The 25,243-nt window shown below is 38.8% G+C and overlaps 2 protein-coding genes across 5 annotated transcripts in view; both read left to right on the forward strand.

Annotated features, from left to right (window-relative positions):
• The window catches only part of washc5 (WASH complex subunit 5), a 73,485-nt gene extending 55,492 nt beyond the window's left edge, over window positions 1-17,993 (forward strand). For 2 of the 3 annotated variants that reach the window (XM_069920898.1, XM_069920896.1), the window contains exons 21-28: window positions 807-909; window positions 2,569-2,648; window positions 7,826-7,929; window positions 8,573-8,702; window positions 9,549-9,645; window positions 14,623-14,779; window positions 15,040-15,127; window positions 17,054-17,993. In XM_069920898.1, coding sequence (XP_069776999.1) covers window positions 807-909; window positions 2,569-2,648; window positions 7,826-7,929; window positions 8,573-8,702; window positions 9,549-9,645; window positions 14,623-14,779; window positions 15,040-15,127; window positions 17,054-17,110 — 816 coding nt within the window. In that variant the 3' untranslated portion in view covers window positions 17,111-17,993. Of the gene's footprint in view, window positions 1-806; window positions 910-2,568; window positions 2,649-7,825; window positions 7,930-8,572; window positions 8,703-9,548; window positions 9,646-14,622; window positions 14,780-15,039; window positions 15,128-17,053 lie in introns of those variants that run through there. The other variant, XR_011352142.1, reaches the window with a different exon arrangement.
• A 5,955-nt stretch (window positions 17,994-23,948) lies between these two features.
• Window positions 23,949-25,243, forward strand: part of nsmce2 (NSE2 (MMS21) homolog, SMC5-SMC6 complex SUMO ligase) — a 172,462-nt gene continuing 171,167 nt past the window's right edge. The window contains exon 1 of one of the 2 annotated variants that reach the window (XM_069920913.1): window positions 23,949-24,018. The gene's annotated coding sequence lies outside the window, so the exon portion shown is untranslated. Of the gene's footprint in view, window positions 24,027-25,243 lie in introns of both variants that reach the window. The other variant, XM_069920912.1, reaches the window with a different exon arrangement.

Here is a 25,243-nt window from a genome sequence, read left to right on the forward strand (position 1 = left end):
CTTCCATACTTTTCTCCTACCGACCACTAAAATGTTTTTTTAATGATTTCAGTCCATTCCCCTCCCTTAAATGTGCTGTGGCCCCCGGAGGTGGGAAATTGTGTGTGTGGTGTGTGTGTGTGTGTGGGTGGGTGGGTGGGTGGGAGTGCCACTATGGCCTCTGTTCAGAATGGTTGCTGTAGAAAACTTGACATTCCTGAAAGTGTATCTTATCTCAGTTAAAGCTGATGCATATGTTAACAGTAACTCTTCAGAGAGGTGACTAGTCTCACAGAGTTTCCCTTTCCCTACCCCCATCCTCCCCTTGCTAAATGGATTCAAGTTGCTGCTCTGGGAATTTGACCATTGGAAGATGTTGAGTGATGGGATGGTACATTTGTACTGCATGGCACACTGGACAACCTAGAAACTTTCCCCCCTTCCTTTTACTTTGTAGATTGCCATTAACAGTGTTTTTCCAATATTTTCTGAAGTGACCATTCTAATGCTTGTTGCCTACAAAATTGTAAACATCTTTTTAGTCCCCATTGTTATGAATTTTGAACAGAGTTTTGCATTTAGAGGTAAAACACAGAATTCTGTGGACACTGTTGTTGAAGTAAAAACACACAATGCAGGAAAGACTCAGCAGGTCAAACAGTATCCTTTATGTAGAGGACATAAAGGACACGGTTTGACCTGGTGAGTCTCTCCAGCATTATGTGTTTTTACAGAGTTTTGCATTTAAGTTTTTATGGTTCAGCCCAAATGATTTAGCTCATAGAAAGTTTCTGGCTGATTAAATGAATTTTTATTTTGTGTTCTAGATTTTCTTGAACATGCTTCATAGAAATGTGCTGAGGGACAGGACTGTGATGGACACAATTAAACCCTTCCAGAATCAGCTAAATCCAATTAAAGGAATTGTGGGTGAGTCATTTGGAAAAGGAAAGCATTCACAATAAATATCACACTGCAATTTGTATATTGCTTCCAAATTTGAATAATTTAACATCAGTATAACCAAGTTCTAAATGTGGAATACAGTGTAGAGCTGTTACCATTGTACATGTCCAGCGCAAGTGATAGAAGGCAGACTTCTACCCCAGCATGTAGATTCTCATTGACACTTTTATGTGACAAGACCATAGAGATGCACAATAAGCAAGACCTTGTGAAGGCTTCAAAAAGTAATTTAGTTTCTCTCTGTATGTTACTTGTTAACAAATACATCCCTGCTACAATCCAAATGCTACCATTACAAAAGCTCAAAAGTTTCAGTAACTTGGTTGAGTTATTGCAGCCAAAGATATGTATATTCTTGATGTGTAGCATGTTAATGGTGGGGAGCTGATGAGCTCTCCACTGGCCACCGAGACAGAGGTGCACCAAAGAAGAGGTACAAGGACTGCTTAAAGAAATCTCTTGGTGCCTGCCACATTGACCACCACCAGTGGGCTGATATCGCCTCCAACCATACATCTTGGCGCCCCACAGTTCGGTGGGCTGCAACCTCCTTTGAAGAAGACCGCAGAGTCCACCTCACTGACAAAAGAAAAACCCAACACCCAACCCCAACCAACCAATTTTCCCTTGCAACCGCTGCAACCGTGCCTGCCTGTCCCGCATCGGACTTGTCAGTCACCAACGAGCCTGCAGCAGACATGGACATACCCCTCCATAAATCTTCGTCCGCGAAGCCAAGGCAAAGGACTGTACAAGTGAGTATTGGATTTGTATCCATTCTTGCCAGCATTAGGGAGCACTCTCTGCATTGTGGCCATGTGAGGGAAAACCTACATCTCCAGATTCCAGCTTCTCCAAGGAGTGGAGCTGCCTCTTCAGCCAAGAAAAGACAAAATGAAAAGAAAAATAAATGAATTCCCTCCTATAAGGAGGCCTGTCTAAACAAGATCTTAAAGCCATGAAACTAAGCTGCTTCTTGCTAAATCATAGCACTGTTGCAATGTGTTTTAATTTTAACATTTGATTGATTTTTGAATATTAAACTGGTAATGTATTCTTTGACCTATTTGAGAAATGGGAAGCTGGATTGGAAGGTACAAACCGGGCACCGTGACCACTAGTCCGAACGCGTGTCAGGAACAAAATTGCTAAAATTAAACTGATTATCCTGGAAGAGATGCAGATATTTGCTTATCATGGATTTTTATCTTCCTAATGTTCTTCGTCCCCCTAAGCTGTCTTCAAATGCTGCCCTCTTTGCTGAGACTGCTTATTGAGGTTATTTGGAGAGTAAGGCTTCATGAAGAATGGATTAATAACTATTCACTTTTAAGAATCTTAATAATTGAATTAACTTTTAAATTATTTTAATCTCCAACATAATTATTTTCTTGTCTTTCTGAATCTGTAGCAATTTTGATGACTGAAAAATTTCTAACGTCTCCATGGTCCATGTGAACCAGTTGCCTGCTATTTCACAGAAAAAGGGGGATTGAATATGGGTGGGACAAAAAAAATAAAGATGTTGAATGTGTGGGGAAAGAATCAGGGTGAAGGTAGGATTACAAACCATGCATTTCTAAATGCCTTACCACAGGCTATGTTTCATTCCATCAACTTTAGCAAATTCCAGCAAAGTGTATTCTGCCGCTGTGGCAAAAACCCAGAAGATTTGGTCATCATATTTGGACTCCATACTGAAGGTTTGTATTTCCATGGAATTTTTATAAAGTTGGGATTTCCACTGCATTTTTGTTTTGTGTTTGCTGGGTTTTGCTTTGCATTTAATACTGCAGGATTTTATCTTGGTTTTGACAAGGACTTCTCAGCAACAAAGCTGGATCCATTGACTTAAATAATATAGCACTTTCCCTCAAAATTATCTCTCTTTATTCTGTCTTGAAATAAAGAGAAAGTGCTTCTGACCAGGAGCAGATGCGCAATAGCAGCCATGATGTTCAGACGCCCGTTGTCATTGTTGGTAATCCATGATGTCCACGTAGAAATCTGTGCAGCCATGCAGCCAATTTCTTGGACAGGAAGAATTCTGACCAAGAAATCATTTGTTGACTTGGAAATCATCGTAATAATTTTAATAGAATAGCTATTTCTCCAGTGAATTTTAAAATGGCTTACAACACGTGCTCCTGACCTGAATGACCTGAAATGTTGACAGATCATTCCTAACTCTGGATGCTGGTGAGTTCCTCAGGGCCTCATTGTTTGTCAGAGGTTTTACTAATGTGTTTAATGCAAGCATTGCTATTTGATGATTGAGTTTTCCATACACTTCTCAAGGGAGAATGAAAGATAATAAGCATCATTGTGTGGTGCTTTTTTTTTATCCTTGCAGATCTTTACCAGTGTGTATTCTGTAGTTGAAAAGGAAGGAGCTTGTTTGGAGGAATGCTGAGTCAGGCAAAGTGTCTCTTTGAAATGCATTTTTGAAAACTTTTCATGTTCCAAGGGGCTCTACACCAAGATAAATATTTTTGAAGTAAATGCAAAACTATTCTAGATTGCAAAATTCTGGAAATTGCATGTCATGTGAGTTCTGTGTAAATTAGACAACAGACTCGCCAAGGCAAATAGCGCCTTTGGAAGACTACACAAAAGAGTCTGGAAAAACAACCAACTGAAAAACCTTACAAAGATAAGCGTATACAGAGCCGTTGTCATACCCACACTCCTGTTCGGCTCCGAATCATGGGTCCTCTACCGGCATCACCTACGACTCCTAGAACGCTTCCACCAGCGTTGTCTCCACTCCATCCTCAACATCCATTGGAGCGCTTTCATCCCTAACGTCGAAGTACTCGAGATGGCAGAGGTCGACAGCATCGAGTCCACGCTGCTGAAGATCCAGCTGCGCTGGATGGGTCACGTCTCCAGAATGGAGGACCATCGCCTTCCCAAGATCGTGTTATATGGCGAGCTCTCCACTGGCCACCGTGACAGAGGTGCACCAAAGAAAAGGTACAAGGACTGCCTAAAGAAATCTCTTGGTGCCTGCCACATTGACCACCGCCAGTGGGCTGATATCGCCTCAACCGTGCATCTTGGCGCCTCACAGTTTGGCGGGCAGCAACCTCCTTTGAAGAAGACCGCAGAGCCCACCTCACTGACAAAAGGCAAAGGAGGAAAAACCCAACACCCAACCCCAACCAACCAATTTTCCCCTGCAGCCGCTGCAACCGTGTCTGCCTGTCCCGCATCGGACTTGTCAGCCACAAACGAGCCTGCAGCTGACGTGGACTTTTACCCCCTCCATAAATCTTCGTCCGCGAAGCCAAGCCAAAGAAAGAGAATAATAAGCAGTGTCTTGCACAAGTAGAGTACAAATCTTCATCTGTAAATATATTCAAATCTCCTTCCCAATTGCTCTTGATCCCAGCCATAGAGCCTGATTTTAAATCCAATAAATTAATTATAAATACATGATATCAATCCACCATGAAAATAAAACTGTAAGTTTAAAAAATAGATCAAGAATATTAGTGTTAGAAATTTGTAGGAAATCAAAGCTTGGACTGAACAAAAAGTCTAATTTGTAAATATCTAAAAAATGTCTGTTAGAAAGATTAAATTTGGCTGATAATTGTTCAAAAGAAACAAAATGATCTTGAATAAAGAGATAATTAAAACTTTGGATGCCAAATCAATGCCTTTTCTTGAAACCTGCATCCAGCAAGGACATCTGAAAAAGATGGTGATCTATAGTAGGATTAGCCAAGGAAAAATCATTAAGCCCCAAAACTTTTCTAAATTGAGCCCATATTTTCAACTTATTTCTCATTAATAGATTGTGCGTCAATGTAGAGAAAGAAAATAGTAAAAAGGATCCTAAATTTGCCAACACAGAAGATATTTGGAAAACTGCAGTTCCATTTCTATCCAGAAGAGGGATTCACTGACTTATCCAAGTGTAATAATAAAAGCAAATTGCATATTTTAATCGCCCAATAATAAAATCTAAAGTCTGGAAGCGATCATCCTCTGTTCCTTGTAGTCTTTTGAAGATGAGCTTTGTTAATATGTGTTTTTATCTTTTTTTTAAATGCAGATATTGATCCACTATGTGAGAGATGTAAAATTTTTGAAGCTTCTCTGATCCGTATGTTTTGGAAGTGCCCAAATTTAGAGAGATTCTGGAAAGACATTTTCCAAAATTTATCAATGATTCTTGAGATTAATTTAGAACCTTGTCTGTTAATTGCTTTGTTAAGTTTATCTAGGACACAAGAAAAACCATCTCAGGAAAAAGTTTTAGATTTCACCACATTGATAGCCAGACGAGCAATTTTATTGAAATGGAAAGTTGATTCATCCCCTACTCATACACAGTGGTTATATGATGTAATGTCATATTTAAGTTTGGGAGAAAATTAGATATAATAAAGATAGAAAATTTCAATTTACAAAGTTGTGAGGTCCATTCTTAGAATTTTATTATAATTGGAAGAATTAAGAATTATCGGGTGCTCCGGAGATTCACTGTCTGATGTCTGGGGGGGGTCGCCATTGGATCCACATTTTCGTTTTTATTTCTTATATAAGGTCACCTTTATTAGAGGGAGGGGGTAGATTCGATGTTTTTAGTTTTTTATTTTTTTACACTTTTTATCTGGCACATTCAGCAAGTGTGTTTAACATGGCTTTACCGATCGATTCAAATGATTGTTTCTTATGTTTATTCAGGAATTCTTATCTTAGTTTGATCTTTTTTTGGGTACACATATACAGATGTTTTGTGTGCTTTCTTTTCTAAAACTCTGTATGTAAGCTACTATGTTAAGTTCAATAAAAAAAGAAATAGCATGTCAGATACTGTGGTGAGAAAAACATCTAATGATTCAAGAAGACTTCAAATAGGTCACTCTGGATAGGTGCAATCTGAATGGCTGGATATTTCCAGTATTGCCTGCACCTCATCCCTGTCATTGTTGGGTTAATGGCAGTTGGAGGCTGCAGACTTCCAGTCCAATGTTTATAAGGACAAATATATTGTCAGTGATGGTATAAATGACCTAATTTATTTTTTAATGTCCAATTAACTAAGTAAGTGACTGACAGTGGTGTGGGGAAAGATGCTGGAGTCAATTATAAAAAATGAAATAGCAGCACATTTGGATAGCATTAACAGGGTAGGTCCAAGTCGGCATGGATTTACGAAGGGAAAATCACGCTTGACTAATCTTCTGGAATTTTTTGAGAATGTAACTATGAAAATGGTCAAGAGAGCCAGTGGATGTAGTGCACCTGGACTTTCAGAGAGCCTTTGATAAAGCCCCACATGGAAGATGAGTGGGCAAAATTAGAGCACATGGTATTGGGGTAGGATACTGACAGGGATAGAAAATTGGTTGGCAGACAGGAAACAAAGAGTAAGGATTAACAGGTCCCTTTCAGAATAGCAGGCAACGACTAGTGGGGTATCACAAGGCTTGATGCTGGGATCGCAGCTATTTACAATATCCATTAATGATTTAGATGAAGGGATTAAAAGTAACATTAGCAAATTTGCAAATGACACAAAGCTGGATGGCAGTGTGAAATGTGAGGAGGATGTTATGAGAATGCAGGGTGACTTGGACAGTTTGGGTGAGTGGACAGATGCATGGCTGATGCAGTTTAATATGAGGTTATCCACTTTGGTGGCAAGAACAGGAAGGCAGATTACTATCTGAATGGTGTCAAGTTAGGAAAAGGGGAAGTACAATGAGATCTAGGTGTCCCTGTTCATCAGTCACTGAAAAAAAAAAATATTGTAGGCGCAGCAGACAGTCAAGAAAGCTATGGTATGGTGGCTTTCATAATAAGGGGAGTTGAGTATAGGAGCAGAGAGGTCCTTCTGGAGTTGTACAGGGCCCTGATGAGACCACACCTGGAGTATTGTGTGCAGTTTTGGCCTCCAAATTTGAGAAAGGATGTCTTTGGTATTGAGGGAGTGGAGCGTAGGTTCATGATGATGGTTCCTGGGATGGTAGGACTGTCATATGTTGAGGGATTGGAGTGACTGGGCTTGTATACACTGGCATTTAGAAGGATGAGAGGGGATCTGATTGAAACATATAAGATTATTAAGGGATTGGACATGCTAGAGGCAGGAAACATGTTCCCGTAGTTGAGGAAGTCCAGAACCAGAAGCCACAGTTTAAGAATAAGGGGTAGGACATTTAAAATGGAGTTGTGGAAAAACTCTTTCACCCACATAGTTGTGGATCTGTGGAATTCTCTGATCCAGAAGACAGTGGAGGCCAATTCTCCGGATGATTTCAAGAAAGAGTTAGATAGAGCTCTTAAAAATAGTAGAGTCAAGAGATATGGGGAGAAGGCAGGAACAGGGATGATCAGCCATGATCAAAGTGAATGGCGATGCTGGCTCTAAGGGTCGAATGGCCTGCACCTATTGTCTATTGACTCAGTCATGGTTGACATTCCACAATGTATCCCTGCAGAGAGGAAGTCACCTTGATGCCCTTGTGTATATGTATATCCATCTTAATACATGGAAATTGTACATACAAAAAGAGTAAAAATATAAAAGAGGCACATGAATAGGAAAAGTGTAGGGGGCTATAAGTGAAACACCAGAAAATGTGACTAGCTTGGGAAAATGGTCAGTATGGACATTTGGCTGAAGTTCCAGTTTCCATGCTATAAAACTACAACAAATTTATTAATGAAATTGACAGTGAATTAAAACAATGGAGTTTTCATTCAAGATTATGAAAATCCTTGGCTATTACTAGTTTGGCTGTGAGGTTTCCTCTAGTTCACACCTCTGACTACTTGATAATTTGAGAGAAGCTGCTTTAATCTATTATGTTGTAAATTTGCAAGATTGATCAGAATCATTTTGTGTTATTTTGATGTTTAGGTGGGACAGATGCAGATATTGAGACAGCAAATTGCAAATGAACTGAGCTACTCATGCAAATTTGACTCCAAGCACCTTGCTGCAGCTCTGGAAAATCTCAACCAGTAAGTGTATTTGTTATCTTGGATTTAATTTTTAATGTAATGATACTGCACAGTAACAGTCTCTTCCAGTCCACGAGCCCACGCCGCCCAGACACATGAGTGGAACCCATTAGCCTACTAACCTTGTATGTCTTGGAATGTGGGAGGAATCTAGTGCAGATGTGGAGCAAACGTACAAATTCCTTACAGACAGCGCCAGATTCGAACCTGCGATGCTGATCTGTAATACTATTGCACTAACTGCTACGTTAACCGTGCCGTCTTTGTAGATCATTAAAATCCCAAACTTCAAAACATAACGTGTGAACTAGGAATGGCTCTCATATGAAAGTGGTTTTGTTGTTGGAAAGTATGATTGTAACAATTATTTCCAGGCATTAAATTTCCCATTTGTTTTCTTGAGCGAGTTTTATAATTGTCTGTTTCATCACATTTTGAATCTAATATATTGCTTTTGAATTGAATTGTTGTCATTTTGAAAGCCAGATACAATTATGTTTGTTCATAGGAGAGTTCTACAAACAACACAATGAAGAACCATGTCAGTTGCTTACTTGAGGGAAAATTGTTGATCAGATTCTTGGAAAAATTCTCCAAATTTGAATGAAGTAATTGTATTCTTTATATCTACATGATTGTATAGAGCACTGTTGACTGATGTCGAAGCACACTACCAGGACCCAACGTTACCATATCCGAAAGATGATAACACGCTGTTGTATGAAATCACAGCTTATATGGAGGCTGCAGGCATTCATAATCCTCTTAGTAAGGTACGTTTTGGAGGAGAAATAATTTATTGAGTCAGGGAACAGTCATGAAATGTCCCATTTATGCTACTTGGCAGGATATTATAATATCATTTTCAGAGACTATAAATTGGAGTCTCTTGTTTTTGCTTCTTGAAGTGGGCTAGTGCAAATTGGGTCACCCAGTTCTCTACCACCTTGTATATTTTATTTCTGAGTTTGGCTCATGCATTGCATAACTTTCCAAAACTTCTGTTTTTATACTTGAAGCTTAGCTCATTTTAAATACTTTACCCTTTGCTATGGATTGATTTTACTATGTTTGGTCAGTGCCCTCAGATATTGTTTTCATAACACACCTCCACCCCATCCTGCCTTTATCTGGGTAGTTTGTGCTGAAGGGCAGGTATGTTGGTCATAATTCTTCAGATAGTTCTTTGATAAATATGTAGTACATTGGAAATGCATTATAGAATAATTATTTGTTGCATTATAGAATAATTATTTGTGTTTATAAAGATATTGTGTGAAGCGTCAAAACACATTTCATTTATACATTCATTTTGTGCATGAAGGAAGAGGGTTTAATGCAAACTAGATGTCGAATAATTCTCACTTTATTCTAATGGTACAAAGTGCATCTATAACTTGAACTTCAGTTATCTTTATAGTTTCCTCAGGTGGTCAAATTAGGGCTGATTCTACTAACAGATTGGAGGCAGTTTTCAGCTGCGTTTCCACACCCATTTGGAACTAGATTGTGACTGCTCCCATCTGTACCATTGTGTTTTCCATGACATAAGGTGTCCACAGACATAAATTTCTTGTTTAATTTGAATTGCATTTTGACTGGATTTCTTTTGCTTTCAGATTTATATTACCACAAAGAGATTGCCGTATTTCCCAGTAGTGAACTTCCTGTTTTTAATTTCTCAATTGCCAAAAGTGCAGTATATTAAGAACCAAGGTAATGCGCTGTGTGAAATTACTTTATGTTGCAGATGACGTGTAAAGTAGATTTGTGGTCTGGGTTTTAATTTTTATTTTAAAGAAACCTGAAATTTTAACTCTTGATAGAAAACAGTCGGATGCAAGAGATTACAGAATTTTAATGCAGATTAATTCTGTTCTTTCTAATTCTTTTATTTATTCATTTATTTATTTATGAGCATAACCTATTACTACCTTTATCAGGTTGGGTGATTCATATTTAATTGTAATTGCTCTCTTAGTGCGTTGCATTTTGTGGGCAAAGCTTTTAGGTTCCAGTGTTAATTATCTGAGGAGTATTCTGTCCATTGACTTGCTGAGAATTCTCCTGTTCCCTCTCTTGTGTGGAGACAGCTTGGTAGACAGAGCTTAGGGATAATTTCAGAGAATCAAAATGTTAGACACAAAAAGTGGCGGTCTGGTGCATTAAGCCATTGGCAACTGTTTCAGCTCAAACATGCCACCCAGTGTACGTTCTTCTGCCAGATGCCCTTGTCCTCTAAAGCTTTTAAGGAAAATGTAATAACAAAGTGATATTAGATTCTTATTGAGAGCAAAATCTGAGGTGAGAATCTACGTTTGGCAGATCTCTCTCAACTAATGGCTCCAAAACTGGAAAACATCTGTCTATAACTTTAGAAAAATAGAATATGGCAAGAATTTGAGATTAAAATAATATTCAAGAAGAAAGAATCAGTTTCTCTCCAAGGCATTAGATGTTTAAATAGAATGTACCTCTTTTTCCTAGATTTTAGCCATAGTTTGACGAAAAGCAACTCGGAGCTTGGAATATTTTTTAAAAAGTCGTTAATACTGCCCAGGCAATATTCATGGGACATCGTTACAGAGTTAATGCTAACCTCTTTGAACTGTTGCATTTAGAGAGAAAAAGAGGTTCCTCCCAAAGTCAATATTATGATTATCTTTGCAACAAAATGTTAGTACTGTAATTTGTGCGGCAATTGTGCGGAGAAAAAGATTTGGGTCCATAGATCTAAAAGTTCTAATTAATTACCAGCTGACTAAAATCCTTGAAATTGATAAGATCTGGGTAGCTGATTATTCTAGAAATAACTTGACATGGCCTCCCTGTTTGAACCAAGATTCTCACTTACTCCTTCAGCTAACATTTTAAGATGATGCCATCTTGAGCTCCATTTTCTGTTTCATTTGAGAAAATCGATGAACATCAAGCTGCACAAAATTGAATATAAATTGTATTTGTTTTTAAACTTTTGTACACATTTTTGCCTGTGGAGATAAACTTATATTGTGCAATGGGATTTAATTGAGATATACAGCACTGTAACAGGCCCTTCTAGCCCATGAGCTGCCCTAATGCACTCCATGTAACCAATTAACTTAATATTGTACATCTTTGGAACATATTGGTGGTCCTAGCAAAGTTTCATCTTGTTGTATATGTAATCGACTATGTTGCATAAGGGGAAGAGAATTGAATACCATGTTGTTGAACCTCAAATGTTTTTAATCCATGTCAATGGACTGAGATCCTAATATAATTTGTCCAAGATCAATGATTGTAGACAGCAGGTAGGTAATAGCTGTGAGGTGGACTTGGAGGCTGCAAAGTGATATGGACAAGAGAATGATATTAAAAGGTGTAGAAATATCTTATTCAGTATGGATTGCAAACATTTTTTTAAGAAAGATATTGAAAGTACAAAATATAGATTTTTGGAAGGATCAGAGGATCTTTGAAGTTTAGAGAATTAACATGCAGATACGGAAAGAAGTTAGAAAAATTAATGGAGTGAACACAAAAGTATGCAGACACTGTCACTGTAGTAAAAGGTGCTGTGATTGCAGGTCTCGTAGTGTCCAGATCCTTGAGGACCCTTAAGGAAGGTCTAGACCTGACACGTCAGTTCTATATAATTTCCTGCTATGGGCTCTGGGAGACCTGTTGTGTTCCTCAGCATTTCTGTGCTTTTATTAGAAGAGTAAGTGTCTTATTGGTGCAGCCGAGATAGGTAAACTGGTTGACCGTTTTGAGTTTTGTGTGCCCGATGGAGATGTGGGGGGGCTGGTAGTCATGGTGGGGAGCTGGCTGATGGAGGACCTCAGTTTTCTTCAGGCTGACTTCATGACTTCAGATGCAAGGATCGACAATGAGATAGACAACAGACTCGCCAAGGCAAATAGCGCCTTTGGAAGACTACACAAAAGAGTCTGGAAAAACAACCAACTGAAAAACCTCACAAAGATAAGCGTATACAGAGCCGTTGTCATACCCACACTCCTGTTCGGCTCCGAATCATGGGTCCTCTACCGGCACCACCTACGGCTCCTAGAACGCTTCCACCAGCGTTGTCTCCGCTCCATCCTCAACATCCATTGGAGCGCTTACACCCCTAACGTCGAAGTACTCGAGATGGCAGAGGTCGACAGCATCGAGTCCACGCTGCTGAAGATCCAGCTGCGCTGGATGGGTCACGTCTCCAGAATGGAGGATCATCGCCTTCCCAAGATCGTGTTAGATGGCGAGCTCTCCACTGGCCACCGTGACAGAGGTGCACCAAAGAAAAGGTACAAGGACTGCCTAAAGAAATCTCTTGGTGCCTGCCACATTGACCACCGCCAGTGGGCTGATAACGCCTCAAACCGTGCATCTTGGCGCCTCACAGTTTGGCGGGCAGCAACCTCCTTTGAAGAAGACCGCAGAGCCCACCTCACTGACAAAAGGCAAAGGAGGAAAAACCCAACACCCAACCCCAACCAACCAATTTTCCCTTGCAACCGCTGCAATCGTGTCTGCCTGTCCCGCATCGGACTTGTCAGCCACAAACGAGCCTGCAGCTGACGTGGACTTTTTACCCCCTCCATAAATCTTCGTCCGCGAAGCCAAGCCAAAGAAGAAGTGTCTTATTAATACGTATGAAGTGATGAGTCAGTAATTGACTAACATTTTGAAGATGGTACAGCAGGTGCATTATGTACAGTTCATTTCTCTATATCTATAGAAAGATGTACTTACTGTAGAGCACAATGAAAGTTCAATAGACCAAGATTCGACAGCAGGGAGATGACCGATGAGTGAAATTGAGTAGAACAAGACTTGTGTCACTGAGTTTGGGAAAATTGAGTGGCGATCTCATTGAAATATAACATTCTTAAAAGGCTTGATATTTGCCTGGCTCAGAGATTGTAATCAAGGGTTTTGCTCCTCCATAAGGAGTGTGGTGTTTATGAAAAACGAGAAATGTCTTAACTCAAAGGGGTTTGAAACTTTGGAATTGCACAGAACATTGAAAACTTGGTCAAGGTGATATTGGACAATATATGGATCTTTAAGATTCTAGGATAATGATAATGGAGATGAAATATGAAATCTGACATTTTATTCAGAGGAAGAATGAGTCTGAGGGATGAATTGCCACTTCCTACTCTTTATCTCCTGATTTTGTGTACCTATGTGCCTATCACTGGCTGAGAATTATGTAAAATTAAAGGCTATTGAACAAAATGTAGGTCAAATGTTAATGAATTAATGCTCATTGCATGCATTCATAGGTATTGAGCAAAAAGTGTGAACAAAATACATTGACCTGGGATGAAAAGCTGGTGCAACATCGAAGTTCACCAGTACTGCACCATCTGTTCAATATTTGGAAGAAGATTCACGTAGGAAGGAAAAAAACAAATGACCAACTACCAAAATTAATATTGAAGCAACATCAACGAATCCCTTTCACAATAGATAACCTTTCCTTTAGAGAATGGGAAAGAAAAGGGATCAAAAGAATAGAAAATTGTTTTTGGAAAATAATTTATTATCTTTTGAACAAATGAAGTACAAATATGGTATAATTCATGATACAATGTTTGCATACCACCAACTGAAAACCTACTTAAAGGACAAATTGGGAAGCAGGCTAAGGTTACCAGAAGGAAACAACTTTGAATATGTGATTACAGACACAATGATAATTAAAAGATTTATAACAAACATGTACATCAAGCTGCAAGAGAAAGAGAACGATGAAATAAGCTGTAAACCCAAACAAAAGTGGGAACAAGATCTAAACATAAAGATAAAAAATGAAAAATGGGAAAAGCTATGCTCCAGAACTATGAGAAATACAATAAACACGAGGTTACGCACGAGACAATATAATTGGTTACACAGGCCAATTTAACACACTTAATTGTGTGTTAATTTTAAACTAACCACGCCCCAAAAGTTAAATAAATGGGATCCAACATTATCAGATAGATGCTTTCGCTGTAAGAAGGAAACGGGAACAACAGTACATGCAATTTGTGCATGTGAGAAAGTGAAAAAGTTTTGGGAAGATCTAAATCAGGTATTAAATAAAATCACAAAAAGCAACATACCAAAAAATCCAGAGATCTTCCTTCTAAGTAATATAAGAAGAATTAGGCTTCAAACTGGATGAAGCGCAAAAAAGATTTATTATGATAGCCTTAGCTGTAGCAAAAAAATATATAATGTCAACTTGGAAATCAGAAGAGAGCCTGAGAGTACAGCAATGGTACATAGAAATGAATAAATGTATTCCATTGTAAAAAAATAACATATAATTTAAAAAATAAAGTCACATTATTTGAACAAATTTGGGAACTGTACATGGAACACAACAGAGAGGGCTTACTGCGGACCTCCACCCCCTAAAATGATAGAATGAGAAGACAAAATGACTTGATCCAGTGTGTAAAAGTCGATGACACAATTTTCTTGTTTATTTTCATTGTGTGATGACATTGTTTAATGGGTTTATTGTATATGTTGAATGTTTTGTGGGTTTGGAGGGGGTGGGAAAGGGGAGGGAATGTAGGGGGAAAAAAAGGGGAGAAAATGCCACTGTATATTCAAGAGGGAAATGTTTGTGTGTATTTTGGTTAATATGGTTCATAGTGTGAAAAATAAAAAAATAAATAAAAAAAAATTTCCTGATTGTTCTGTTTGCAGGAATGGTTTGTAAAAAATCCACAGATCCCATAGACTGGCCTCCTCTGGTTGTTGGACTTGTCACTCTTCTGAAACAGTTCCATTCACGTTACACTGAGCATTTTCTGGCCTTGATTGGACAGTTTGTTCGTTCTATCGTGGGACAATGTACCACCAGGTAAGAATGATGGCAATGCCTTTGGTGCTGTGGGGAGAGATAGTCTGGAAACACTTCCTGAGTATTTTAATAAAACACTTGAACTTGTGAGTTTTTATCTTGTATTTATACGTAGCAATCCCCAAACCAAAGTTTAAATAATTAGCAAAATTGAGGCTGGAATATGTGCACTTTAATGAATGCCTACGTGTGTGAATTATAATCTCTGTAACTAAACTCTACATTCTTAACCCAGTCATCTTCCTTGTTTGTTCGTTTAGTCAGAAGATTCCTGAAATGCCTGCAGATGCCGTAGCTGCCTTGATGTTCTTGGAGAATTATGTTTATTACACCAAATTACCCAGAAAGGTACTTGCATTCCTTTCCCTGTTGATTGCACCATAATGGCAAAGCTTGCATTACATTACATTCAAAGAAGGTCTTGAATTGAATAATTTCAAAAATGGAATTGCCTCGCTTCTTCTCGCTGGGTTTCACTGATTAATGCTAAATGAGTTCCAATTTTCAGCTCAAACATAGGAATTTGAAGAGAATATCACCAAATAACAGGTTATAACAACCAATTTAGATTTATTGCCAGAATACATGCATAACCTCACATACAACCCTGAGATTCTTTTTACTGTGGGCAAGGCAGAATTACCACTTATTGGTAGTGCAAAAAAAAACTGTACACAATGTTCACATGTAAACAAATAAAGAACTGTAAACAGATAGCAAATGTAAACAAACTGCAATACAGATAGAATTTTTTAAAAAATCAACAAAGGGCAGAATGAGTCTCTGATTGAGTTCGTCGTTGAGGAGTCTGATGGTGGATGGGTAGCAGCTATTCCTGAACCTGATGGTAAGAGTCTTTCCTGATGGCAGTAGTAAGAACAGAGCGTGCACTCATTGGTGAGAATCCTTGATGATTGCTGTTGCTCTCTGAAAGCAGTGTTACCTGTAAATGTTTCTGATCATGGGGAGTGTTTTGCCTGTGATGTCCTGGACTGTGTCCACTATCTTTTTGTAGGGCTTTATGCTCAGGGTTATAGGTATCCCCATACCAGACCATGATGCAGCCAGTCAGCACGCTTTCCACCACACATCTGTAGAAATCATACCAAACTTCCCAAACTCCTGAGGAAGAAGAGGCGCTGACATGCTTTCTTCATGATGCCATTAGTGTGTTGAGACCAGGAAAGATTCTTTGAGATAGTGACTTCCAGAAACTTATTTGCTCAACCTCTCCATTTCTCATACCCCCAATGATCACTGGATTGTACACCTTTATTTTTGCTTCCTGAAGTCAATAATCAGTTCCTTGGTTTTGGTGACATTGAGTGCAAGGTTGTTGTTGGTGCACCATTCATTTAAGTTTTCATTCTCCCTCCTCTGTGCTGACTCATCACCTTTTATTTATACAACTCACTATCATGGTATCTTTGGCAAATTTGTAGATAGTGTATTGTCATACTGAGCCAGAGTATTGTAGGTATAAAGAAAGTAGAACAGGGGGCTAAGAATGCAGCCCGGGGGTGCTCTGATACCGATGGAGACCGTAGAGGAGATGTTCTTACTAGTCCTCACTGATTGTGGTCTGGATGTGAGGAAATTCATGATCCAATTACACAGTGAGTGTTCAGTCCCAACTCTTGGAGTTTGTTGATCAGTTTTAAGGGATGATGGTGTTAAATTTTGAACTGAAGTTGATAAAGAGCATCCTGATTAATGCATTTTGCCTGACCTTTTCCCCAGGGCACTGAAATTTTGTTTCCTTTCATGACTTATCCTTTCCCTTTTGAATGTCAGGATTAAATCAAACACTATCTCTACCTATCCAAACACACTTTATATTTTAACCACTTACTGTGGAACTTTCCTTGTGTCACATTTGCTTATATTCCCAATTACTTTCATTCAATATTTCCACTGCAGGCTGTCTACAGACTTTCTCATGATGCACTGTCTAAATAATTCTTTGATACCTCCTGAGATCCTCCTTCAATCCCTCTGCTTCAAAGAATACAACCGCAACCTCTTAACTCCAACCACAGAATCAAAAATCTCTCATGTCTTGAAACATTCCGGTAAAACTCTTCTGTAGTCTTCCTTAGGCCTTCACATCTTTCCTAAAGTTTGATTCCCAGAACAGGATAATACTTCAGTTGCGGTTGAACCTGTGTTTTATGAAATCTTGCAACCTTGTTGACTTTTCTTTATTGCTCTGGTTCTGGTGCACCAAATTTAAGAAAATGAATTGACTAAATATTGTTACTCTTTTCTTGCCAGGTTGTGGAAGCAAATGTCCCTAGTTTCATCTTTGATGAGTTCAGAACGATTCTATAATGTTTTCTGAAATGCAGATATGGGCCTACAAAGTGAAACAGGACATTTACTAACATCTATGAAATGCTGGGATCTTTTTCCAATTGTCTTGTCCGGTATGGAAGGACCTGTATGAATGAAATTCCTCCCACAGAGAATTTTAATAGTATGTGAATATAAAATTCAGTTTTGTACATGTAATGACTCGGAAACATTATCTGGTGAATTCTCCAAGGAGAAATAATTATAAAATCTGTAGAACCTATGTAAAAAAAAAAGTTACTTGAAATATTAACAAAAGTATAATGCCCTTAATGTATTACATTCTAGTGAACTGTAAATTATCAATATTTCTTTGAAATATTACAATTTGCATTCAATTAAAGACTGGATCTTCAACCAAATTAAATGATTTTACCTTGTTTATAAAGCAATTTAAAGATACAGCATGGTAACAGGTCATTCCGCTCATGAGCCCAGAAAGACAAAAATATCTACAGATGCTTCAAAAGATGGAATAGGTGCTGTGTTACATCAGGCTGTGGGAGAAGATTGGAGGCCAGTCGCATGTGCATCAAGGACAATGATCACATCTGAATGTCGATATGCACAGATAGTGTCTCAGTCTGGACTATGGACTCAAGAAATTTCAGTTATGTGTATGGTCTGCCAACATTCGTGGCAGAGACAGACCACAAGCCATTAGTAGCCTTAACCATATAACCATTTACGGAGCGGAAACAGGCCATGTTGGCCTTTCGAGTCCGCACCGGTTCACTGATTTTGTGCGCCTTCTTCAGGCATTGGTGATTTTAAGTGTAGTGTATCTTTGAGAATTTTAACATCTATCCATAGGTACTCTGTACTTTGGATGTGAAATCTCATATTAAAATATTCAAAAACATTGGCTGTGTGAGATGTCACCGCAAATCCAAAGGCTGATGATGAAGCTACATCACTATGACTTTGAATTGGTGTACACACCAGGGAAACTTATTGTGTTAGTAGACACACAAAAGACTTGCAATGATCTTCTTTAACGTTCCATTAAATATCTATAAATAACAATGTCTGTAGTGACAATCCATAGTAAAGTCTGTAAGATAAATGTTGACATTGACAAAATGGTTTCAAGCTATGAGATCTGTCTAAAACATCATGCAAAGCAGCCAAAGGAATCCAAGATCATAACTGACTTACCAGCAGAACCATGGCAGAAAGTGGGGACTGATCTGTTCCACCTGGATGGAAAGAATTACTTGCTGGTTATTGACAACTATTGAACTATCCTGAGATGGCGCTGCTGCCTAACATGTCTGCTTGCTTGTGTGATCAAATATATGAAATCGATCTTTGCAAGACATGGAATTCCTCAAATTGTCTACAGTGACAATGAACCATGCTACAGTTGTAGAGAATTCCAGAATTTTGAAGAAGAGTATGATTTTCAACATGTGACTTCAAGTCCTGCACATCTCCAGTCAAATGGTAAAGCAGAGAAAGGAGTTCACATAGTTTAACAGCTGCTCAATAAAACATAAGACAGTGGCTCAGATCCTTATTTAGCTCTGTTGAGTTAAAGAGCTTCACCACTTGAACATGTCATGTTACCTGCTGAGCTTCTGATTAGACGTAATACAACACTTCCTTACTCTGAAGATCCAAACAAGAACAGAGATGTCAAACAGAAACAAAAGCAACTGCAAAGGAGACAAAAAGCAAACTATGATAAGTCAGATTGACACAACATGACTCCAACACCTGGGATAAGAAGGCCACTGTTCTGGAGGAAGTAAATCCAAGATCCTACACTGTCAGAACCAAGAATGGTCAAATACTGAGGAAGAATCAAAAGAGCCTGCTGAAAATGTAAGTGACATTGCAAGAACAGAAAAATAGTGAATCCAGCTTGCACAGCAACAGAGGAAACACCACCATTGCAAGACAGTAGTTGACCAGCAGAGCCAACACATGCACACATTATCAAAGCCTTCTGTGTTCCTGAGTTTCCAAACTCGGCTCTCATGCAACCAGCCAGGCTACTTTCCAATGCTGGCTCTCCTTTTTTTTTTAATAGCTTTATTTATTTGTTCAACAAGGTTATTACATACAGTAAAAAAAAAGTACATATTATGAACGATAAAAAAAAAATTTATATGTAAAAAAAAAGGAAAAAAAAGAACTCCCCCTCTCAGCCAGCTCTCTTTAGGAGAGCCAAAGAAAGAAAATAAAAACTGGAATATATTTACTAAAATATAATCAAGGTAAATCTAAATGTAAATATTATGAATATAAAGACCACTTATTAAGAAAAAAATTATCATGTAAAACATATGTGATTTTTTCCATTACCAAACAAGTTTTCATATCATTATATCATCTATTAATATCAATCACATTCACATTTTTCCTTGTACTTGCTATACATTTTTTTTGTTACAGATAAAGCTAAATATACAAAAGAAATCTGAAATTTGTCTAATCCCATATCTTTCAAAGGATTCAACTCACCCAGCAAAAATATTGTCAGTTCCAGAGGTATTTTGATCTTATACAAATGTTCCAAAAACAATTGAATTGCTTTCCAAAAAGATTGTATATGTACACATAACCAAACAGCATGAAAAAAAGTTCCAACCGAATTACCACATCTAAAACAAGAGTCTGATTCACTAAAATCATATTTTTTTAAACTTTTCAGGTGTTAAATACAATTGATGTAAAAAATTGTAATTAACCATTGCATAACGAACATTTATCAATCTAGTAACACCATCATGACAAATATCTAACCAGTCATCTTCAGAAAAAGTAAGGTTAATATCCTTTTCCCATTTAATCTTGGATCTATTCCCATCCCCTTTTTTCCATACTTTCCTGTAATATTTGGTACATCAATGAAATATATCCTTTTTTTGGTTCAATCACAAGATTCAAATTTAGTCAATTTAGGTAAAATCATATCTCTACCAAATATTTGTTTTACTAGGGATCAAAGTTGATATAAATGAATAAAGAATTCTCATTAATACCAAAATCTTCCCTCATTTGATTAAAGGATAAAAATTGATCTTCTTTAAAACAATCCCCCAAGTTTTTTATACCTTTAGATTTCCAATGTAATAAACAATGATTAGAGATTGACAAAGGAATAAGTTGGTTATTATATAACGGTGTTAAAGTCAATAATTTACCCTTAGAACCTATCATTCTATTTTTCCTCATCCATAACTTCATTAAATGTTTTAGTAGAGGCACATTATATTGTTGTAATAAATTTAAATTCCACCGAAAAAAAAATTGATGTATTTCAAATTCAAAAATATTCGCCATCTCAATTTTAGCCCAACTAGGGGGCCATTCCAAATCCATTAATTAACTAATAAATTTAAATTGAGCTGCCTCATAATCATTTTGAAAATGTGGAAAGCGTAATCCCCCTAATGCATATTTCCAGGTTAGCTTATTCAAAGCTACTCTTGGAAATTTACCCTTCCATAAAAATTCCCTAACCATTTTATTTAAATCTTGAAAAAATTTCTTATTAAGTAAACATGGAATTGACTGAAACAAATATTGTATATGTGGAAAGATATTCATTTTGATTGTATTTATTCTTCCAATTAAATTTATAGGAAGATCCTTCCACTTAATCAAATCAGCTTTGATCTTTTTCATTAACGGTACATAATTTATATAAAGATTGATAATCAACATCCACATTTACACCCAAATATTTAATTCGATCAGTCCATTTCAAATTAATAATATTCTTATAAACTGAATAATCTCCTTCACCTATCGGTAAAATTTCACTTTTTTCCCAGTTAACTTTATATTCAGACAAAGATCCATATTGTGTTAAACATTCCTTCAAGTGTAAAAGTGACTGAGCTGGATTTGTTAAATACACCAATACGTCGTCAGCAAATAGATTAATTTTATCTTCTTCTTCTTTGGCTTGGCTTCGCGGACGAAGATTTATGGAGGGGTATGTCCACGTCTGCTGCAGGCTTGTTGGTGACTGACAAGTCCAATGCGGGACAGGCAGGCACGGTTGCAAGGGAAAATTGGTTGGTTGGGGTTGGGTTTTTCCTCCTTTGTCTTTTGTCAGTGAGGTGGGCTCTGCAGTCTCCTTCAAAGGAGGTTGCAGCCTGCCGAACTGTGAGGCACCAAGATGCACGGTTGGAGGCGATATCAGTCCACTGGCGGTGGTCAATGTGGCAGGCACCAAGAGATTTCTTTAAGCAGTCCTTGTACCTCTTCTTTGGTGCATCTCTGTCTTGGTGGCCAGTGGAGAGCTCGCCATATAACACGATCTCGGGAAGGCGATAGTCCTCCATTCTGGAGACGTGACCCACCCAGCGTAGTTGGGTCTTCAGCAGCGTGGATTCGATGCTTGCGGACTCTGCTAGCTCGAGTACTTCGATGTTGGTGATGAAGTCATGAAAGACCTCAACAATGAAGACGCTGTTTACATCCGGTACCGCACGGATGGCAGTCTCTTCAATCTTAGGCGCCTGCAAGCTCACACCAATACACAAGAGCAACTTGTCTATGAACTACTTTTTGCAGATGATGCCGCTTTAGTTGCCCATTCAGAGCCAGCTCTCCAGCGCATGACGTCCTGCTTTGCGGAAACTGCCAAAATATTTGGCCTGGAAGTCAGCCTAAAGAAAACTGAGGTCCTCCATCAGCCAGCCAAAAGAGTCTGAAAAAACAATCATCTGAAGAAACACACAAAGATCAGCGAGTACAGAGCCGTTGTCATACCCACGCTCCTGTTCGGCTCCGAATCATGGGTCCTCTACCGGCATCACCTACGGCTCCTAGAACGCTTCCATCAGCGCTGTCTCCGCTCCATCAACATTAATTGGAATGAGTTCATTAATTTTATACTCATCTAAAACTCTCATACCTTGTATCTGGTATTTTGTCGTATCATCTGTGCTAAAGGTTCAATTACTAACGCAAACAAAGCTGAAGACAAAGGACAACCTTGTCGAGTTGAACGAGTTAATTTAAAAGGTTCCGAGACCTGACCATTTGTCAATACCCTGGCTATTGCTTTACTGTATAAAACTTTAATCCAACCAATAAAAGAAGGACCAAACTTAAATTTCTCTAAGACTTTAAATAAAAAGTTCCACTCAACTCTGTCAAAAGCCTTTTCTGCATCAAGAGATGGTCAGGGCACTGTCGCTATTTATTAATCAAACTAATCACTGAAGCATACCTATTCTTTATGAAACCTGTTTGATCAACATGTATCAACTTAGGTAAAAATTTAGCCAATCGATTCGCTAATACTTTAGCTATTATTTTATAGTCTACATTCAACAAAGAAATTGGTCTATATGAAAACACCTTTAATGGATCTCTATCCTTCTTAGGAATTACAGTAATTAAGGCACTACAGCATGATTCAGGTAGATCATAATGTTCATTAATCTGTTGTAACACATCTCCAAACACTGGAGATAAATCATCATAAAATACCTTATAAAATTCAACCGAAAACCCGTCATCACCAGGTGATTTTTCCATTTGGCATTTCCAACATAGCCGATTTAATTTCTAAATCAGTAAAAGGAGCCTCCAGCTCCAATATGTCTTCTAGTACCGGTAATTTCAACACCGTTAGAAAGGAGTCAATCAATCCACTCTCCTGTTTTTCCTCAGAAGTATATAATTTCTTATAAAATGAAAGAAACTCGTCATTAATCTCACGAGGTTTGTAAGTAATAGTCAAATTTCATCTGACTGCATTAATAACCCTTGATACCTGTTCTTTCTTTAACTGCCATGCAAGTACTTTATGCACTTTCTCACCCCATTCATAATACCGTTGTTTAGATCTATTAATCAAGCATTCAAATTGATAAGATTGCAACATATTGTATTTCAATCTACACATCTCTATCTTCTGAATTTCTGTCACATCTCTCTGAAATTCCTTTTCTAATTCATCAATCTGTTTCTCTAATTCAAGGCTCTCGTTCAGATAATTCTTTTTAACCTTAGGGGTATAACTAATTATTTGACCTCTCAAGTAAGCCTTCATAGCATCCCACAATATAAATTTACTCTGAACAGAATTAACATTTTCTTCCAAAAAGAGATTAATTTGTTTTTTTAAATTCAATAAATTCCGCTTTTTTAAACATCGTATTGAATCTCCATTGATAAGCTACACGAACTTTTTCAGAACACACATAGTAAAATACAACAAAGAATGATCTGAAATTACCCTACTTTTATATTCTGCTTGCAATTTTTAACTAATTTTTCCACCGTTACTATTGCTGCTGTATTGGATTGTACCTGTTGTTTACATTCAGAAAAGGAAGCTTCAAATTTTTTAACGTTTTCCCCATTTTCTTTAACCACAGTCAGGTCTGAAGTTATATTAGTATTCATTTGAAGCAGCTGGTTGAATTGACCAGTAATAGCATCAAGCATCATGTCAACAGGCTGAAGAGCAGTTTGGAATGCAGGATCCGGTTCCATAAGTGGTAACTCACTCTCTTCCAGCACTTCTTCCATTTCCTGTGCAGTGGTAGAGTAAGGCAAGTCCTCTTCTTGTTGATCTTCAAAACGAGCTTGGACACCCAATGAGGCTTTCCTCTTTCTTAACCTCACTTTTCTTCCAGGAAGAAACCTCATGGCATCCTAAAACCACGCGGAGGCGTTATATAAATGCATCTCTTTCCACCCTCCCTCATTCGTGAATGTTTGAGGCCGTGGGCCCGGGGTGCAACCGCTGACTGCGAACGGAAACGCGGGGTTTGCTGGGATTTGTAGTTCCACTCAAGGGAATGTTGGAATGATGAACGGGGAGCGGAAGGAAGTAAAGGACAAGTCCCAGCATGCTCGGTGCCGGGGGGGAGGTCCGGCGGCCATTTGAACGGCGAGGTCGAGTGCTGGAGGTGGGTGGGTGAGTGAGATTGAACGGATTCATTTGGACAGGAAACAACAAGACGTTGGGGGGTTGGCTTTTCTGGGCCTTTAGCGAGGACCCGAGTCGCAATTTGCAAACAAGCGTTCAGGCTGGGGCGGGGGGGACAGACCCGTACCGGTGCTTCTCGCTTCGTTTATTTTTAATTAATCTCCTGGTTTATTAACATCAGTTGGTTTGTCAGGGAATGTAGTTTCAGGGTTGTACTTGGGCAATTGTTAAGTGGCTTTATCCAGACTGTGGCGCTACTATCTTGCACGAGTTTGGGGTAATGCCATTTTATGGTTGTTTCTAACTCTATGAAAGACCCCAACAATGAAGACGCTGTTTACATCCGGTACCGCACGGATGGCAGTCTCTTCAATCTGAGGCGCCTGCAAGCTCACACCAAGACACAAGAGAAACTTGTCCGTGAACTACTCTTTGCAGACGATGCCGCTTTAGTTGCCCATTCAGAGCCAGCTCTTCAGCGCTTGACGTCCTGCTTTGCGGAAACTGCCAAAATGTTTGGCCTGGAAGTCAGCCTGAAGAAAACTGAGGTCCTCCATCAGCCAGCTCCCCACCATGATTACCAGCCCCCCCACATCTCCATCGGGCACACAAAACTCAAAACGGTCAACCAGTTTACCTATCTCGGCTGCACCATTTCATCAGATGCAAGGATCGACAATGAGATAGACAACAGACTCGCCAAGGCAAATAGCGCCTTTGGAAGACTACACAAAAGAGTCTGGAAAAACAACCAACTGAAAAACCTCACAAAGATAAGCGTATACAGAGCCGTTGTCATACCCACACTCCTGTTCGGCTCCGAATCATGGGTCCTCTACCGGCACCACCTACGGCTCCTAGAACGCTTCCACCAGCGTTGTCTCCGCTCCATCCTCAACATCCATTGGAGCGCTCACACCCCTAACGTCGAGGTACTCGAGATGGCAGAGGTCGACAGCATCGAGTCCACGCTGCTGAAGATCCAGCTGCGCTGGATGGGTCACGTCTCCAGAATGGAGGATCATCGCCTTCCCAAGATCGTATTATATGGCGAGCTCTCCACTGGCCACCGTGACAGAGGTGCACCAAAGAAAAGGTACAAGGACTGCCTAAAGAAATCTCTTGGTGCCTGCCACATTGACCACCGCCAGTGGGCTGATAACGCCTCAAACCGTGCATCTTGGCGCCTCACAGTTTGGCGGGCA

This window comes from Narcine bancroftii, chromosome 2 (assembly GCF_036971445.1).
Source record: "Narcine bancroftii isolate sNarBan1 chromosome 2, sNarBan1.hap1, whole genome shotgun sequence".
NCBI classification, from domain to species: domain Eukaryota; kingdom Metazoa; phylum Chordata; class Chondrichthyes; order Torpediniformes; family Narcinidae; genus Narcine; species Narcine bancroftii.